This window comes from Pectinophora gossypiella, chromosome 2 (genome assembly GCF_024362695.1).
Source record: "Pectinophora gossypiella chromosome 2, ilPecGoss1.1, whole genome shotgun sequence".
Lineage (NCBI taxonomy): Eukaryota > Metazoa > Arthropoda > Insecta > Lepidoptera > Gelechiidae > Pectinophora > Pectinophora gossypiella.
In genome coordinates, this window is record NC_065405.1 from 8,373,639 (window position 1) to 8,393,240 (window position 19,602).

At 36.7% G+C, this 19,602-nt stretch overlaps 2 protein-coding genes and 1 long non-coding RNA gene across 7 annotated transcripts; all 3 read right to left on the reverse strand.

The window, feature by feature from the left end:
• Positions 1-1,384: 1,384 nt before the first annotated feature.
• Positions 1,385-8,684, reverse strand: LOC126376071 (gamma-interferon-inducible lysosomal thiol reductase-like). 4 transcript variants are annotated; one of them, XM_050023243.1, is made up of 8 exons: positions 8,235-8,684; positions 7,914-7,951; positions 7,351-7,503; positions 6,666-6,719; positions 5,865-6,059; positions 3,852-5,376; positions 3,662-3,720; positions 3,430-3,573 (listed from the first exon to the last, which is right to left on the reverse strand). In XM_050023243.1, the coding sequence occupies exons 1-6, from the start codon at positions 8,326-8,328 to the stop codon at positions 5,152-5,154; spliced, it is 759 nt and encodes a 252-aa protein (XP_049879200.1). In that variant the 5' UTR covers positions 8,329-8,684; the 3' UTR covers positions 3,430-3,573; positions 3,662-3,720; positions 3,852-5,151. The 4 variants fall into 4 exon arrangements, with proteins under 4 accessions (XP_049879216.1, XP_049879200.1, XP_049879208.1 ...); XM_050023251.1 differs by having other exon boundaries at positions 8,027-8,684; XM_050023256.1 differs by lacking the exon at positions 6,666-6,719 and having other exon boundaries at positions 8,235-8,682.
• A 380-nt stretch (positions 8,685-9,064) lies between these two features.
• LOC126376103 (GILT-like protein 2) lies at positions 9,065-11,809 on the reverse strand. The gene is made up of 5 exons (XM_050023270.1): positions 11,623-11,809; positions 11,141-11,187; positions 10,902-11,048; positions 10,453-10,623; positions 9,065-9,340 (listed from the first exon to the last, which is right to left on the reverse strand). The coding sequence occupies exons 1-5, from the start codon at positions 11,750-11,752 to the stop codon at positions 9,119-9,121; spliced, it is 717 nt and encodes a 238-aa protein (XP_049879227.1). The 5' UTR covers positions 11,753-11,809; the 3' UTR covers positions 9,065-9,118.
• A 3,658-nt stretch (positions 11,810-15,467) lies between these two features.
• LOC126376695 (uncharacterized) lies at positions 15,468-19,418 on the reverse strand. 2 transcript variants are annotated; one of them, XR_007567738.1, is made up of 3 exons: positions 18,181-19,394; positions 17,057-17,201; positions 15,468-15,820 (listed from the first exon to the last, which is right to left on the reverse strand). It is a non-coding gene; the product is annotated as an uncharacterized LOC126376695 (long non-coding RNA). The 2 variants fall into 2 exon arrangements; XR_007567737.1 differs by having other exon boundaries at positions 17,057-19,418.
• Positions 19,419-19,602: the final 184 nt, after the last annotated feature.

Consider the following 19,602-nt stretch of genomic DNA (forward strand, 5'->3'; position numbering starts at 1 on the left):
AATACCATGTCAACAGTCTCAAGGATCACGTCTATTAAACCTTGGAGTTTTCATGGATAAGTTCACTCAACATTCACTCATTTATACCAAAATGTCGTTACTTAGGCGGATGAGACATTCAAAAAAAAAGTTGAATAAGATATTTAAAATAAGACTTCAGATTTTAGATAAGTCGCTATTGTCCTGTGGATCACCGAATTGCTTCTCAAATGGGGAACGCTGGGTTGAACCCCGATTTCGAACTTCCACCAATAAGTTATTAATTCACTAACACAGTTGGCTTGACCATTGTAGACGGCGATAAGGCTCATATCACGTTGGTCTAACAGAAAGCTCAGTGAGGTGTGGGTACTTACTCCATCTTGCGATGGATGTACCTCTAACTACCCCAATTCTAATGTAGTCGTGAGCTTATATTAATTTAGATTTTATAATAGTATTCAACAAAATATTATTTTTTACTTTTTCATTCGACAGTCTATACGAAACCCTATTAAACTATTGGATTCCTATTAAGTTCAGCATTATACTAATTACTTTTTACGTTTCTCCATAACATGGATATTACTATTTACCGATTTTGATAAAACTTGCACTATTCCCTAATTTGAATGATACCTATTTCTCTCTCTCTACTTAAGAGTCGGTGGAGTAATCGCCATTCCTCTCTTCTTCCCGCCAAAACCTAGAGGTGATACCTATTTAATCCAATAAAAATGATTATTGCAATACATACTATTAAATGACTTTCAACGGCTTCATTTTCCCTACTAACTCTGATAAATGTTTCTTTCATATAAAAGACATCAACGAGTTTATTGTTATTGTTTCATAATAATTATTATTTGACCATAATTTTAAAATTAGTGAGCCGATTTTAATGAAACTTGCACTATTCCCTAAAACGAAAATAACTATTAAAATACGATTTGTAGTTTCGGTGAAATGTGTGGACAAACATATACATAGGTACACATATACTTACACCTCTATGTAGGCTACATAGACAAACATAGACAAGCTCCTTCTTTTTGGAAGTCGGTTAAAAAAACCAGAAACGGGTGAACTAAGTATCTATTACCTATTGTCATTTGTGTAAGAATTTCAAGATGTGAAATAAATAATAAGACGCGGTATATAGTAATATATTCAAATCGAATATTCCTTTTAGCGTGTTGAAGAACCTACAGCTTTGAAATGTTTACAACAGAAATCTTATTTGGATTTTATTTTAAATAATACGATGACCAGTGTAGTACGAGTAGCTTCATCTGTGCGAATAATTACTCTGACATTGCCCTCGCTGACACTTTACTTTTATACATCGTTAGCGTTACATAACGCTCACCCGTGGTTAGTCAAAATTCAAATAAAATATCAGAAAAATACTTGACACTTTATTTTTTACAAAAGTGCAAAGGATAATTTTATTTTACAGAAAGAATTTAACATCAAAGTTGTCGCTAAAAGCGATCTCTTCCTGATAACGTATTTTTTCACAAATTATTTTTGTCCCTTTTTTGGCAAACCTTAGGAGGGTTTACAATGGCTGCGCATACAGCAGTCCACAGGTCATTATCGACGAGCTCTTTTCCATTGATCAATATATACGGGACATAATTAATATTATATTTACCGGTCTCACGGCCATATTGGATAAGCAATTTCTGACCCCTGGCACCTTTAGCACAAGTCTTGATAGGCCCTGAATCCACATTTTTCGATTTGCCACACTGAAACAGTCAATAAATTAGTCCAGGGTTGATGAGGTTGGTAATTCACATCACAACCACGATAGAAGAGGAGAATTAGTATATTCGCTGTTCTTCTTATTATAATGTCGCTTGTGAGGTGGAATACCAGCCTCATCAACCCTGGTGTCAGGGTTATTATTGAGCAGCCAAAGGCCCTTGACATGGCCCATGTAACGACTGCATACTTAATCAGTAAGTAGTAACCGGGACCAACGGCTTAACGTGCCTTCCGAAGCACGGATCGTTTTACTTTCGGACAATCGGGAGACCAGCCTGTAATGTCCTAACCAAATTAGGGATCAAAAAGTGATTTTTGTGATATGTCCCCACCGGGATTCGAACCCGGAGCCTCCGGATCGTGAGCCCAACGCTCAAACACTCGACCACAGACTTACAGGCCTTTATTATTATTCGCTGTTCATTCCAAAGTATTGGTCCTTTTCTCTGAAATCAAACATGGGAACTTTGTTGTGGCTGATTAACCTAGAACGGTTTATTAAGACTAGGTATTTGGTCAAAAGTCGTATTCTTATTTTTTCAAATGAATGTATTACCTTAGAAAAGAACTTCATTTGATTGTATATTGACATACAAGTTGACCCACAACCCTATGAAAACTTAAAGTGACACACTTCCATTAGTCTGGAATACTGACCGCATCCGCAGCATCGTCGTTAGAACGCTTAGCCATCATGCAGGCGTTGAAGTCCACATACTTCTGGACATCTTTCAGCTGGTCGATGGCGCATGCGTGCAGTTTGTTGCCGTAACATTCCTCCTCACCATGTTGGCATTTCACTTCTATTGTTCCATTTTTCTTACCCATCTAAAATCGATAATAGTAAGACATCCTACTAATCCTATAGACTTAATACTTACATATATTATATTTTTATAATATTTTAAACATACTTATTTACGGATTTTAAGGAACCCTTACCTGCAAGCTATAATTTATATTGTGCAAAATCTATAATGATAGAGCAGATATAATAAATCTTTAATATTTTACTCTTAACCTAATAATAAACAGTCTGTCAATAACATTGTACCAGGTTCTGTAAATTGGGAAATATTTGATGATAAAAAATATTGTGTGCCTCATAAAAAACTGACATTTATGACGTGCGCTGCAAAAACTGTAAAGTTAAGTACATGAACCTATCTATGGTGGAAATGTCTTTTGTTTTTAAAAAAGTGCATGTGCGCTTCTAAAATGGTCCGGTCCAGCGGCGCCGGACGCAAGGTGAAAATGTGTAAATACGAAAATGATCCTCATTTTATATAAAGCAATGCGACATGGAGTATTGGGAAACTGGAACTGGCTTCTGGGAGTCCATCTTAGGCCTCGTCAATGCCTTCGGGCAAGTCTGGGACCAAAAGCTAACCCATCAAAGGTAAAAAAAACTGGAACCCTTGCTAATATTATAAATGCTGTGTGAAAGTAACGGTGTGAGCACGGAGGCGCGATGTAAACTAAGTTTTCGCGGACAAAGTCGCGAGTGGTAGCTATTATTAAGTTCTTCCGAGTAACATTGAGCCTCTATTTCCCGTGGATGTGGTTCGTTTTCGCGGTTGTTAAGCTAAACTGCGGACTTCGAGGCAGTTTGATAAGTTAACTAGCACAGACGTAGCTCTGATCTGTGGAAGAGTCCACAATAGTAACAAATGTACTCACCTTAGCGTTTCCATATGGGTATGTCTTAATATCAACATAATCGGAGAGTTTGGTGGCGACAGGAATTAAATTCGGGTATTCTTCAATTGAACCAGGGCAGAGAGATTCGTAGAAAAAATCCACTTTAACGTTATCTGTAAACTACAACTGTCAATATTAATCACCTACTTACATTAAATTACGCATATATTACAAGCGACTTGATCTAAGTTAACAATGGTCACACTACCTTGAACTTCAGACGTATCACCGTCTTGTCGCCATCCTTCGATACTCTCTTTATTATTGCTGAAAATTTAAAAAGAACTTTAAAAACGAAAACACTTTTTTTAATGAAACTTTCATCTTCTCTTGAGTACATAAAGTTGTTTAATATATCCGTGCTCCAGGAGAAAAATAGATTAGAAAGTGGTCATTACAGGGATGCCTATCGATGCTGGCGACACATAAGAAAGTTGAGACTAAAGTTAATATTATTGACTTGTCCATCATCATGAAGCGTCACTATTATCTTCTCAAATTCTGTAGACAACTATTTTACAAATTACTGTTTAGCGTTTGGCTACAATCTAACTTGATGGAACAAGCGACGTCTAAATATAATAGTGTTATACAGGTGCAATAAAATCGTAAGTAAATTACTTACATACATTTTACAATTTATTTGAATTCTACATACCTAAATTCCAATAAATCCATATATTATTATTTTTAGTGATTGACTTCATGCGTAGGAGGCATTTAACTTTGATTATAATCAAGCACGCACGGACTAGGGGACAACTCATGCACACGTTACTTACTTTTTTGTTTCTTACTTTTTAGAGTGACACCTTAACGGAAACTTTGAGGGATGATTTAGACCATGGTTCTGAGTTGATATCACATGGAATTTTCCGTCGAAAAAGACATACATCCATACATTAAAAAAACTATCATTTTCGACTATTCCGACAGAAAATTACACTTAACCAGCGATCAAATTCAGAATGTTTGAAAGAAAAGCCAGGTCAAGAGTACTGACCGGCGAACATACATGAATGCATCGTAGTAAGTGGAATTCGATGGTTTCTCTCTGCCACAAAGAAAAATATGCGTGATCTTATGTAAGTATGTTCTGAATAAAATAATGTTGTTGTTTTTTTGCGAATATATTTATTTCGTTTCACAAAATCAGCAAAAAATACATCCTTTGTCCTTTGGCTTTTCATTACCCATCAGTAATGATAGCCTTTAGAAATAGGAATCAAGAGATTTCTTTATCTAAATCACTTTACGTTAAAAGTATCAACTATTCTATTCTACAAAATGCTTTATAACTAGCTTATCCCTAACCACTTCTTGGCCACGTAGAACTTGCTTCATATCACAGACGCAAAAAGTGTGACATCTTTAAATAAAATATTCTCAGAATATTCTAGTCGCTGCCGATGATAATATTAGTACATGGGCTGTGTTTCCAGGGGCTCAGGATCTGTCCTGGAGTAGCTTACTGTGTCACAGCTGGCAGTCTCGTGGGATCGGTCCGAGCATTCAGTATCTCTAGTGCCATATTGCACACTACTGGAATCCCATTTCAAGTCGCCTTATGAAGTCACATGTTGCGATGGTTAGGTACTTCAACAAGGGCTTGAATGGTATGACTATAATTTTGCTTGTCATAATTAATACTGCTTATAGCGAGAGAAAGAGTAATGTCCGCTATTCATAATTTCACTGCTAGCAAGCTGCAGGTTTTGGATCTAATTTATGGCATATTGTTGCAATCAAGTTGCCTGTTGCTTCGTCCTGCTCGTCAGTAGAATTGTCTAGTATCACGAAGGGAACGTATCGGGGTCTCAGTCGGTGTGTTTCCTCGCCGTAATCTTTTAGTAGGATGCTTCCACGCTCGTTGTTCACGCAGTGGCGAATACCGTCAATGGCGACGTTTAGTTTGTACGTGCACTAGAACATAAAACGGAAAAAAGTGTTTTAAAAGCATGATTTACCAATTTCTGAAAAGCGTTTAGAGTTTAAGTAAATGGATGCATGTATGCTCGTCGATATTGAATCGAATATCATGTATGTATTATAGTACTTATTGCAATTTTGTATGCGCAATCTGGCCGTGAAGTTTTGCCGGGATGAAATATTGAATAAGTAGAATTATTGACCTTACTAGGGAAGCAATTTTAGAAATTTTGACGTAACTTGGCACTTGGCGTAACCATGTACCTAATCATGTTTGACGCTGAACAAAATTTTCATATTGGAAAATTCCACTTGATATTAACTCAGAATCATGGTCTGAATCATCCCCCTCAGTATTCGCTACGATGTCACTAACACCTTGTATAACTACTTACTTCTTACTTTTAATAAAATCTGGTTGTAGATGAAATATTGTACTTGGCAAGAATTATCTGATTTTATTTACCCAATGAGCAACTTACCCAGTTTACAGCAGCCGAGTAGTCATAGCCGACGCCGTATTTATAGACAGAGTATTGCATGAGGCAGGCGTTGAGGAGAACGCTTGTAGTGGTGTTTTGTGCCGCTTCTATAGCACATGCATGCAGCTTGTTGCCGTAACATTCAGCTGGGCCATGCTGACAGCTGAACTGGTACCGACCACGGGTGTGCCTTGTCTGGGGGATAATTTATGTGTAATATAAGTGACAATCAGAACTTCCGATCGAATCGTATCGCGCTTTTTTCCGCATTTTCAGTAGTAGTGAGGATAATTCCTGTAGTTGTATGTCCCGTCAGGTTAATGTAAGAAGTTGTGTTTGTCACGTATCACAAGGTAGCAATTGTTATTTTAGATAATAGGACGTATAAGGTATATACGTATAACACTTATTTCTTCAGCTCATAGTCTTCTAGTGGCAGTTGTAAGTGAATATCGTGCGCGACGACCGTTACACAAAAGATCCTGCCTTTCAGTAGGAGAGTAGACGTATAAAAGGTAGCGTTGAATAAACTATAAGTACCTACATTGGTTGCTTTAGTAGAAAAAGATAGGAAACATAAGCTTGAAGTCGTATCTTAAGTAAGATAAGTAATATGATCAAAGGTTGTTAAACTATCGTAGAAGTGTATGCATCATGATATGAAACATAACTACAAAACTTTATCTCGCATGACTTCTACGACACGCTTACGTAGAGGTAAGCATTGCCCATATAGTTAGTTCATCATGTTGGCGAGGAGAAAATCTCTATAGAATCTGAATTGAAAATATACTCACTTACATCACAATGTGACGGGTTCGAATCCTGGCTCGGGCTCTGAACTACTGAATTCGACTTTAAGAGATTAAATTTATCTTTGGACCATAGACAATTGACACGTACTTTCCAGGATTTGTACCCGGTTAATGGCAATAGGCTCGCCTCCTATTACATGGGACTTAAACACTGGCAAGGAGTGGGTGTTTATACTATACACTTCTGCCTACCCCTTCGGGTATATTGGGGTGATGCTATGTTATGTTAGAAAATATCCTCTGTATAAAGGTGCATGCCCACTTGAGCGGAAGGAGTGGACGGAGCATAAGGATTTATTTTCCTCGGCGGATGTTACAGTGACAACTAGTAGCAATTTGTGAACGCGGATGCTCCGTAAAGTCAATCCTCTCTGATGTCGGTCAGGTAGACGCGCTGGCGTTTTGATACGAATTTGACTCGTACGTATGTGAATCTACGACTGTGTACCTGAGAGCGGTGACGTCGCTAACTGACGTATCTGAAGTTTTAAGCGAATCTGTTTTGTACCTTATTTTATTGTCAATAAGACACAAATTATTTTAGCTAAAAATGCAGATACGTCAGTTTGCAAAGTCAGCCACAAATTGTTCGTCGTAGAGTAGCATTCGTACATGTTTGCACTACTTAATCGAATTCAATGTGCGACCGGCTTAATGCCTCTTAAACTCACCCTAGCATGGCCATAAGGTATGAGGTGCACATCCATGTGTGAGCTGAGCCTCTCCACGGCTGGCTGCAGTTGCGTGATGAAGAAATCCACACTCGCTGGACAGAGCGTCTCATAGTATACACTCAACTTTACTTTGCTCTTTACTGTTGTATTCTGAAATTGAAAAGAATATGCTGAATTAACCGGCTGGGGGGTTAAAATGGGGGGTTAAAGGGGAAATCATCTAAGAACGCAATATTGCTATTTGACATTTGTTTGCATTGCGCACGTACTTTTATATGCGCAAATGTTAAATTGCAATATTGCTTTTTAGGTGAATTGTTTCGATGTGGTTTTTTTTAACCTTCCTTTACTTTATAAGGTAAAATAAAACCCTTATAAGATCACTTTTATAGGTATGTGTCAGTCGGATGCTAAGAGGGGTTATTGATTTTACTTTTTATTTTAGGGGTATGTGTAGAAGTGTTAGACTGAAATACTTTGTTATATTAGAAAGGGTAAAAGTTATTGATAAGTAAACGTTAATACCTCACAGTTGTATGGAAAATAAAACACGTACTTACCTTTGAAGTTGTGGTTTCGGCGTTGACAACATTTCTTCCTGAAATTGAGATTTACTGTATTGAAACGGAAAACACATAAATAAACTCAAATAGTACACACATAAACATATCACCCTTGAACAAGAGACGGAAAGTATTGCATTTACTTTCTAAATGATACATAAAGAAAATACATTATAGGTACACCTTATAAAACATTTTCTTGAACTGAATTTCACTTAAACTTTATTTAGACAATTCAAAATAAAATTGAGCGTATGTAGATTAAATACTAATATCATAGCATGTGAGTATAAATATTGTACACAATAATTTACTTACCATAATGGCGGGAATGTAAACGATTATGACTTTCACATGTTACGACGCAGAGATATAAAAATAGATGAAAAATCCATTTTTTTTCATAGGTCATTGTTACACAGAGCTTCTGCTTATACTAAGTTGCGATACCATGCAGAAAATTAGGTAACTTTAGTGATTATGATGTGACTTGTGACCAAATTACAAAAACCTACTATGATAACGTTATCTCCTCCTAGATACATATATTTTATTAAAATAGCATCGAAACGATCGTACCATTTAAAAATATAATCAGGGCAACAACCTCGTTAACTTGAATATAATTACTTCATATCTTAACGATACTTTTAAGTAAATTTTATTGCTTGTAAGCAATATACTTGGAATTGGGCACAGGTTCGAATCTTAGTACGGGCCTGAACCCTAAAATGTACCTATTGCTCTATTGTCCAATAACTACCCACTTATCTTATTAAAAATATAAAATCTTATTATAAATATGGCAACATTTAGTTAAAATAATATTTTATTGTAAGTAAGTATATGTGTTGGTCTACTACTATTACCTACTTTGTTACAAAAATAGGGAGATCTAATGAAATGTTTAATGGCCCCAACTCTCGTTCTAGCTGGGTCTGCATGACAAACGCGCCGCGCGCGCCGCGAATTATATCGAGCGCTTGGACCAATAAACGATATGAATGCTATTTACGTAGATGGACGTCAAACGGCTATTGGTCGAACCGTTCAATATAATTCGTGCCGCGCGCGGAGCGGTTGTCATGCAGACCCAGCTGGTTAGGTTTGACGTCTGAGAGGAGTACCTTTTAATAATGAGTGCAATCTACAAATTATTTGATAAAGTTTATTTTTTCAAGTACAAAATGCTTATATACTAATCATTCATCGCATTCTTTAGGGGGTGGGTGTATTGATTCACACACAGCGTCCAACAGCGGTTTGTCGTCGTCTTTAACTTGGCCATCAACCAATACATACGGGACGTAGTTATAATTTATTTTCTCCGACTCTCTTCCGTAATACACTAGTAATTCGTGACCCCTAGCACCTTTAGCGCATGTCTTGATAGCGTTTGCGTCGACTTTGTACAATTCACCACACTGAAATCAATTTAATTATCTTTATTATAATTTCAATATTTATACATACATAAACTCACGCTTAAATAGGCGAAATCCCACCGGGGTAAGCAGAGACTATGGAATTCTATTTGCTTCGATCCTGACTATTGCTGACACACTTCTCTTGCTTCCTCCACATTCATCAATGTTTCATACACGCACGCACAGAGTAGACCGTACTGAACCTTTTCTAAGGACATCTCCAATTTGGTCAATGTACGTCTTTCTAAGTCTTCCTCTGTCAGGCCTACCACCAACCTTTGCTTTATATACTGCTTTCGTAATCCTATTATCCTTCATCCGCTCTACGTGTCCAAACCAAGTTAACATTCCCTTCTAAATCTATCGTCTTTTACACCACATCTCTCTCTTATCACACTGTTTCTCACTCTATCACTCAATTTAACACCACAGGTGCTAAGTAACGACCTAATTTTACGGCAATAATCCTACTTTCATGATTCTTCTGCTGCACCCATCATTCACTGCCGTACTTCAGTGAAGGGATAAGTATTGCAAGTATTGCAGCCATCCTGCCATCTATAATATTTATAACATTTGAAATTGATAGATCTGGGGGTTAAAATTGTCACATCAATTGTTTGCATTGCGCACTTACTTTTATATGCGGCAATGTCAAATTGCAATATTGCTTTCTTAGATGAATTGCTTCGATGTGGCCTTTTTAACCCCCCCGATCAGACAAGATTTGAAGAATAAGGGTTGGGCACCACTTTCTCGCACGGTGCCGTTTGTAGGCGGATGACATTTTTACTGTTACATACAGATTATTAATGTCCTGAGATGTTATCCAGTTTCTGATCTATTTGTTGAACTTTGAACACCATCGTTAGTCATATCATCGGTAGGCCTATTCTGTAACTTGGTCGTCTACTTACTCGAATATGACCAGTAATAAAACCACGACAGACCAAACAACCAATTATATTTGCTTTATCCGCAGCATCGTCGTCGGAACGCCTTACCTTATTAAACTTCATTTCTTTGTATAATGACATACAAGTTCATATAGATTCCCTATCCTATGAAAACTTAAAGTGACACACCATCCATTAGTCTGGAATACTGACCTCATCCGCAGCATCGTCGTCAGAACGCTTAGCCATCATACAGGCGTTGAAGTCCACATACTTCTGAACATCTTTCAGCTGGTCGATGGCGCATGCGTGCAGTTTGTTGCCGTAACATTCCCTCTCACCGTGCTGGCATTTCACTATTGTTTTACCGTTGTCTTCGTACATCTGAATGACAGCGAAGTATTATATGTATTTTTAATGGATGTAAAAAAAAAATATACCGAAATAAAAGTTTTGAATTTGAATTTATCATATCTAGTCTTTCGCCCTACTACCCTACTAGTTACTTGTTGGTGTTTTTGGAATGATGAACTATGTATGTGGCATTGTGCAACATGTTCACAGAACGTATACCTCTTTCTTTTCGTAAATTAATCTAATAAACTAGTCATAGTATTTTTTGGTTTTACGATGATGTACCTAAGTGTGATACATTTACTGACCTTAGCGTTTCCATACGGGTATGTTTGAAGATTTATATAATTGTGGAGTTTCTTTACGACTGGAGGAAACTGCGGATAATCTGCTATGCAATCCGGGCAGAGGCTCTCGTAGAACAAATCCACTTTTACCAAATTATTATTTGTGACCTTAAAAAGACGATATAAATATAATACTACATTCGATATGTCAATATAATATGAAGTGTTTGTAAAATGTAAAGAAATAATATTTAAAGTACCTTGTATTCGATGCGGCTATCGTCAATCGCTATTATGTTAACATTCGCTACAAAACAAAATAATTCTATAAGATTGATATACCTAGTATATTGTTTGCATAATTATTTGCCTTAGGTAAGGTCCGTCAAAATGCAAGTATCTTGATATTATATTATATACGTAGATTGAACTACTTAATTACTATCAAAATTGTAATAAGGTCAGTGTTCCACCTTTGATCTCGTTAGCGTTATCGGTTTGGTTAGCTACATACTTATTCGCTAATCGGCATTATTCGCTTCTCAGTACCTACTCTGAAACCTAATATAAAAATATATATTAAGCATGTGCTGATTGTTGCCAAAACTAATGTAGTATAGTGTGCAGTTTTAAGTTCCTCGCAAGTGGAAGTATAAAGCTCATAAAATAAGCAGAATAAGCAATCTATTTGATATTATCAGATGTATAAAGACATCCTAACGAATAAAATACATATACTTACCGCTGGTTGTATCAAAATGTGGCACTCCTGTTACACATAATATGAAAGTTGAAACTACAATATATAGTATGGACTTGTCCATTGTCACCATGTGTTTATTTAACTGAGTCAGACTAGCAGTCTTTATCATTCCTTCACTTACACTAACTTAATTATTCGAAAGCGGTAATAACAACGCATATATCTATATCTATAAAACTCTGTTTATATACGCCCACTGTTTAGTACAATTAGAAATACTTACACCGTGACTAAGAATCATGAATAATCCTTTCAAAGTAGAACTTTCCAAGTAGGTAAATAATAATAATATTATGACTGAGACGATTTCCTAAAACCAGTTAGGTAAATTGTATGATTGCCCGAAAGTGACATGATTCGGTAAGCATATACGTTAAACCGTTATTTCCGGCTGCTACCTGTCTACTTAAGTGACTATGTAGTCGTAAAATGAGCTAAGTATATCGGTTTAATAGAAACCCTGACACCTGAAACTGACTTGGTAAGGTCATCACATTCGACACGACATAACTTCCCCATATTCTAGATAGAGAGGGCTCTGGTAGAAAAGGGACGACTTGCGCTATATTTATATTACTGTGAAGTAGGTATTGCGGTGTGTTTTCTGCCCTTGATACTTTTACAAAGGAAATATCTCAAAGATAAAAAGTCTTATTCTGTGTGTTATTTTATCATTTACAATAAAGTAGTCCACAAAGACAACAAAAACAAATTACAGGATTTATGCAAATTATCGAGTGTCTGAATCCATCTATCTCAATTTGAAACGTGATCTATCGTGAGATTTAATCGAACTTACCTGCAGCGGGCGTGTCCATGCATTTTTGCAAATAAAAGTGGCCTACATACCTCACCAGCTTCGTTTGCAGAGCGAATTTCCATTCTATTGAGTTTTTTCATGCATGAAACTTTTACAACCTCTGAACTATCTGCGAGCAATGGATGACGCTTGATGAATATTGAAAAACGTGTTTTTGTCTCTACACTAACGAAGGTGAAAAGCACTCCATTTAGGTTATTATAAACAGGTAGGTTTGTACATGTTGCTTGAATAATGTTTCTTTAGCGATTTCTAGATTTTAAAAGCGTTTGATTCGGATTCTCGAGCGGTATATTCAGTCAGAGTTTCACTCAGCAGTACTCGTAAGTCGTGGCTAGAGGCTTGGTCCAACAAGTTCAACTCAATAATAACTCGGTCTGTTCTTGCGGCAAATCTCAAACTATCGGGTAGTTCCCGGGTAGGGCCCCGCCACCTCCGCGCCGACTTTCTAAACAAGCTAAATTACAAGGAATTTCAACGCCAAGTCTTGCCAACTACATTTACAGCTGCACTTAATGAGATTCCAAGTATTTTGATAACTTTCGTTCTTGTGAATTAATACTTTCTAAAATGGTAAGCTGAAATGTTACAGTGTGTCTAGTTAGGTAAGTTCGTTTTAGGTTATTTCAGCGCATAACAACTCGACTGTCACAATTTTTTTTTTAAAGGAAATTCTTTGGGTCTTCAAATAATGGATTGTTTGTTCAAAGGTTCTACGAAAGTAACGAATAGAATCTAGTGAAAAGCTTCAGGCAGGTGGTCGGCGGGCGCGGCGCGGCGGACGTTTATTTATCTGCAGTCGAATGAAAAATTGAAATGAATGTTGCGCTGAAACTCGCCTGAGAACCTGGTCTTATAACAGCCACCAGCCAGATGTTAAAAGAGAAAGACCCTTCATTATTCATAATACTTTAGGATCCCTACAAAATATTCAGGTTTAACAAGGAGTTTATTCGCACATACAGTTCTAAAAAACTGTATTTTCCAAGTAAACGCCTGCCTGTATGCCAGCTGGATTTTCACACGCTATTCCGGTATGGTTGTGTCATTACGGGGTTCCCGAACCATGTTAAATATTAATCGCCATTCGACACCGAACTGGTATGCTTAAGCCAGGTTTAACGGTTTTTTCATATTATATGTGTACCTTGCATGACAGGAATACGGCCACCGAATAAGTGGAAAAAGAAAATTAATTACTTTAATTAAATATAATTATATATTAGTTAGAATGTAAATATGAATAAAATCCATTGGATGGATCAATGATTCTTAATTCCATTCACTTATTTTCCTTGAGTTTTTAATTTCCCTTTATAGAAATAAAATACTGAGAGTGTAATGCCTTTGTAGACTGTCACGAAACCTTTTGAACTGTTAACATAGTTTCCATCGGGTGTGCTTTATTCTACCGGAATAACTGACTCAGGTCAAACAGTGCGCTTCCCGCCCTTTGTTTCTAAGCTTTTATGAAATGTTCGCTGTTTTAATGACGATATCTACCCACTTATGAGAGCTGGAAAATGAGAGATAAAACGCAAATGGAGTTTTAATATTGATGCCGTGACATAATTTTTAAATAAAATAGTATCATTTTATTTTAGGGATTTCTGTCTGTAAGTTATTGTTACCTAATCTCATGCTGCACCAGGGCCGAATAAAACACTTACAATGTTTCATGCTGCTTATCATCCCGAGCTGACGTAGTATAATACTAAAGCGATTGTCTAATTGTAGGCGACGACGATGCCAATACTAACTGCACTTATAGTAGAAGACCGCTACTAATGTTTGTATACAATGTTCCTGTTTAGGGTTGCCTGGGAGAAATTGCTACAGGAGCAATAAGGCCGCCTGTTGTGACTTTCTGTATTTTCGGTCCTTATTTCTATATCTTGTGTCCTTAGTGCTCAATAAAGTGTATTAAGATTTACTTTCTTCAAAAATAACTTATTAAACAACAACAACTAATAACTTATCTTTTTTATCTTATTTTAGAAAAACCTACTAAGACTTTTTGTATCATGTCTTGGTCTTCTACTGCATTCTATCTTCTGGCGACATGTGGTTCTACGAGAGTATGTGTTATAGGATTAGTACGGCCTTAAGTTTATTGTTCAATAAAGTCACTTTAACAAAACGATCAACCTAACAAAGTGTACAACCAAGCAGTGATAGCGCTGCGAATCAATATAAACGCGCCTGCTGGCAAATGAGATTTATTTTCAATTAGAGCGGCCATGGCGCCTAATGTCATGATTTACATCGGCTTATTTACGCCGGTTCGTTTGCAACACTAATGAAACGGAGGGAAGCGCACCTGTGTATTTACTTTCGACTGTACATAATGAAATTGTTACATACCTACTACATACTGTACCGTACTAGCTATTTCGCTGATATTGCAATTTCACCGATATTGACTTTGACGATCTATGTGGTGTAATAGTTAGACACGTCGACCACTAAAACCCAAGGGCCGGTGTTCGATTCTAGGTAGAGTCAATTTAAGAAACGAACTTTTATAAATCGACTCGCCTGGGTGATTCTCTACTAACCGGAAACAAAAAAAGACCAGTTTGGTGGAGTAACTGTTCTCTATACTTACCCCTTACGACCTACTTACGACAAATATATGTATTTAGTTAGGTACCGTTATGCTTGCATTTGGAATCACGTAGGAACGTAGATCACCTTACATTATGAAACTTTTAAAGAGACTACACTAGAAATATGAAAATTCCACTGTAAGTCATTTTTAAAATAGGGCTATTCTTCAGTTTTTATTACGGTTTCTTTAGTTTTTGCAAATTTACTTACCGGGAGTCTCATATTCTTACTTTGAACGCGGTAAGAACCCGTTATTATGTGTTTTAATTAAATTTACTTACCCTTTGTTTTAATACACAGTATGTAGATACTAGGTACTTCCTCGATGCAAAAGTATTCAAATATCTAACAAAATAATTAAATAAGCAATAAATAACTTACAGGATCTTACGAGTTTGAGAGGTAGGATCGTTAAGACAAGATTTATTTATTTTATTATAATAAATATTGTAGTACAATAATTATTTTAGTATCATAGTCTATTAATACAAAAAAAAAAGGTTCGCCTGCGATTATTACCGACATTCTACGGACGAAGTATTCGTGACGTAAATTCTGAACATTTGTAAAAACATAAGAATTCGCGTAACACAGCAAATATCGTGTTCATTGGCTGGATATATCCATGTGTGATGTCTTGATTATTGCAGTGAGGACTAAACAGTATGCTGGTCACGCCCGGATCACATTCCAAAGATCCTTGGAACGTTCCAGCTAGGGATTTGCCGATTTTTCCCGTTCGCAAACCTAAAGCCACAAAAGCTAAAATACAGCAGCAGAAGTCTTCCTTAACTTATATTCTCTTTAAGTACCTAAGCTCTGAAAGTTAATATGAGACGATGTTAGCTCTGGGGGTCTGAAAACACCACATTGAAGCGATACATATAAAAATGCAATATAGATATTTGATTTGTAAGTAGAAAATGCAGACTTACTTTTACAAACGCAAATACCAAATAGCAATATTGCTTTTCAAAATGAATTGCTTTAATGTGGCCTTAGACCCCCGAACTTGTGGTTAACCCAACAAAGCCTAGATAAGCCAAATATAAGTTGATATAAAACGATCCGAAATTGCGTAGGTACCTACTCGCTTCGGGTAGTACAAAAGTCGTAGACTTTTTAACTGCAAATTTATATTTATAAAGAGCATAAAGTTAGTAGATTTTGTTGCGGAGTGTCTTTATTTTGTCGCAGGAGGGAAATATGCGTGGAATGGAAGTCACCCGTCAATCGTGTCCCGGGTAAATTGATTTGCATTGAAATTCCCTCAGAATCAGTAGCGGCGTGACGGATTTTATCAAATAAACCCGATGGTACCTTCCTCTGTATTTATTTTTACGAAATATTGTCACTTTATCGTTGTTATTTTGTACAACTGTTTATTTTCATATCAAACGCTGTTTGTTATAAGTAAGTACCTAAATCTTTGCTATTAAACAGTAATGAAAAATAAATGAGGAGAAATGTTTTATGTCTGTTTGATTTCTTCTCTTTCCATGTAATTTTCGAAATGGAATCATGGAAGTTTTTTTACGGTTTATGTAAATAAGAGGCTTGCACATTCAAAGATAAGTTTCCTATTTTCTTATGTATAACGTAATACGTATAATATTGAATTTATATGCGTAAATATTTAGAGGGTATAGTTTATTCTGTGCGGGATCAACAACATTTCCCGGCAATTTAGCGCCCATTCCAGATATGAAGGCAATATATCTGCGCTATCTGTGAGGGGCTGAGATTCAACTATTGCAAGGTTTATTACACTGTAATAAGAATCGAGGCTCGAAGAACATTTTTTCGTCAAATTGTAAGATTGTTGGGTCAGAGAAAACGATTTTGTTAAGTCAAATAATGATACTTATGCCCTGATAGTAAAATCTACTCAATTTATTCCACTGATATATACCAATACTTTATTAAGTTATTACATGATAGTTTATCTTATGGTTTGTATGTAATACGTATGGTTATACGTACATGTTCTTACTGTGTCTGTTGAAGCGTAGCAAGTGTACCGTCAGCAGTCGCTCGTAGCGGCGAGATGCCACACACACGTATCTGTTTGTTTGCTGACGCGACACTTTCTCGTAGTCAGTAGTGCAGCTCTATCCAACCCTCTAAACTAAATTCAAGAGGATTATTAAAGTGTCTGGAAACATCAATTTGCATCGGACGCCTGCCTGCCGAGGGCCGAGATTCATGAAAATCAGTTCATTCGTGCATCTACGATGCATGCAGTGCGAAGCAATAAAGAATATAATGAATAAAACATACAATTGCATTTGTCTGTGTAAAACACTTTAGCACTCTTTTGTATTTCTCCTTTACAGCAACCGCTTCTGTTAGACGATAAAGTTTTCGTTACCTAACTTCAATAATGATATCGTCTTAATTTAATTACTTATGTGTTTTGCTTTTTGTCAAAGATATTGTCTTTACTAGAACGTGCTAAAGGAAGGAAATATTCCGGATCAAATTTCGGCTATACAGGAAGGTGTGAGGTTGAGGACGTACTTCAGATATTGTCGGAAGCACTTGATTTTTCATGAGTTATCAAAGGCCTGAGGCTAGCGCACCTCGTCGACGCTGGAAAGTCTCGGCGACAACGCGACGGGAAAAAGTTGTCTCTGTTTTATGACTATTTTCACCCCCAGGGAGGGTGCGTGCGCGTACTAGGGAAATGTTTACGCGACTGCTATTTATACTATACGCATATGTACTACAATAACAATCCCCAAGGTTGTTGAACTTCACATTACAGGGGAGTATGTGGTTACAGACGTTTTAAATATTGATGTCGACGAGCACGAGCGAGCTCTTATAAATATGTGTAAATCACACCGAAAGTGTTACACTTATTACATTTCTACCTTTCTAGCAAGCTTATATATCGAGTTTATTCGTAAAACACTCGGAGTTCAGAAGTTTTCTCGTTGTTACAAAGTTACGTTTTGTTAACAACTTTATGAAGCACCGAAAAATTAAAAGGGTTGACCGTTAAATTAAAACAAATAAAACTTCACTTTGCGTAGCAATAATTTTCTTACCTCTCCTAAATATGTTAATAATAATTTTCCTATTGAAACGGTGGCAGTACTTACAGGTCGACGGTCCTCTACGATCCAATCTCGCCCGCGTAACACATAATATACATTTCCCTAATTTTCCCACATCACTTTTCTGTTGGGTGGATATTTAAATCATCTCTTGAAGAATTGCACGCATTTGTTGTTGTTTGCCATAATATTAAACGTCAGTACATGAGAGGGTGAAACGTAACACGCGTTCAACATTTAACAGATTGGTTGGTTGTTCCGGTAAATGTTTGTGTTTAGAAACATTGTACAAATATAATGTTTCTAGCGGAGTAAAATGCAGCGTCAAAGGTTCTTTCTTTAAATACAAATCCTAAAACATCCATAAAATTCTCCAAGTAGGACGGCAGCTTGCTGGGAAATTCTCAGATGCAACATTTTCTTCTTGTATTTCGTATTTGTGCAACAAAGAAAATGTTTTATAGTGTCTTTTTTCTTGTTAACGGTCCCTTGGTGTTTCTGGGACACGGTTGACACAAAAAGCGTTATAATATAAGGGTTCGTTTGGGCAGGTCAGAGGCCGAGGGTTAGGTCCCGCAGGCGCCCGGTCGACAGTCCCGACTCCAGCAAAGTCGCAACGAGGTTATCGCATTTGAATCGGTCGCTTACCTCTGACACGTCTGGAACGTCGCTAGTTGCGAACCCAAATGTCGTTTGCACTCGATACCTATTTGCTTTGACACATGAAAATGTGGTCCAAATACAAACGCCGTTAACGTGAAACATTTTCGTTTACAGATTCAGGAAGAATTTTACATAGTTACACATAATTTCACATAAGGAATGAAGTTTCTGTCTATCGAAAACACACGCGTATTAATTGTGCATGAGCCTTTCACGTGGATCTTTTCACGTCATAGAAAGCCTACATTGGAGACAACCTTGACCGCTTTTAGGCTTTTATGTCATAAAGCCTGAATGTCTGTGCTGGCGTTAAAAACGCCTGAAAATAGCCGGTGAAAGGCGCGGCCTTTTTTCATAGAATGAAACATTGAATGGAAGCTCACGCGTCTGTGGCGAAGCTAGGGCGATGGGGTCACGTCCTACTAACTAATTCAACATCTCTTTGTGTTAAAGTAACATTTTTTGCAGTCGCTATAATAAGCGAGCGGCCAGCGAAAGCTTATTAATTGTTATAAGAATCATTAAGTTATTGTTGTTGTTAGAACAAGCACATTCGATCATTATACATAATTTAAATAACAAATATTCTTTTTTAATAACTAAATGCTACTTAAATAGAAATAGACCAATAGTTACGATAAAAATGCGTGCGTCACGCAAACATAAAGTAGTTAGTTCTGGAAACACAAATTCCTTCCACATTTTAACATAAATTCCATGGTCTTATCATCAGAAATATCATATTTTAATTTTATTACAGTTTTGTATGTAAAATTGACAACAAATAGCGAAGAATGGCAATAT

Bases quoted from the DNA above. Each gene is read 5' to 3' on its own strand.
- LOC126376071 (XM_050023243.1), bottom strand. From the start codon at position 8,328: ATGACCTATGAAAAAAAATGGATTTTTCATCTATTTTTATATCTCTGC. The intron at 7,504-7,913 runs GTAAGTACGTGT...TTTCAATTTCAG, and splicing joins CCGAAACCACAACTTCAAAG to AATACAACAGTAAAGAGCAA. The intron at 5,377-5,864 runs GTAAGTTGCTCA...TTTATGTTCTAG, and splicing joins ACTCGGCTGCTGTAAACTGG to TGCACGTACAAACTAAACGT.
- LOC126376103 (XM_050023270.1), bottom strand. From the start codon at position 11,752: ATGATAAAGACTGCTAGTCTGACTCAGTTAAATAAACACATGGTGACA. The intron at 11,188-11,622 runs GTAAGTATATGT...TTTGTTTTGTAG, and splicing joins ACATTTTGATACAACCAGCG to CGAATGTTAACATAATAGCG. The intron at 11,049-11,140 runs GTACTTTAAATA...CGTCTTTTTAAG, and splicing joins ATAGCCGCATCGAATACAAG to GTCACAAATAATAATTTGGT.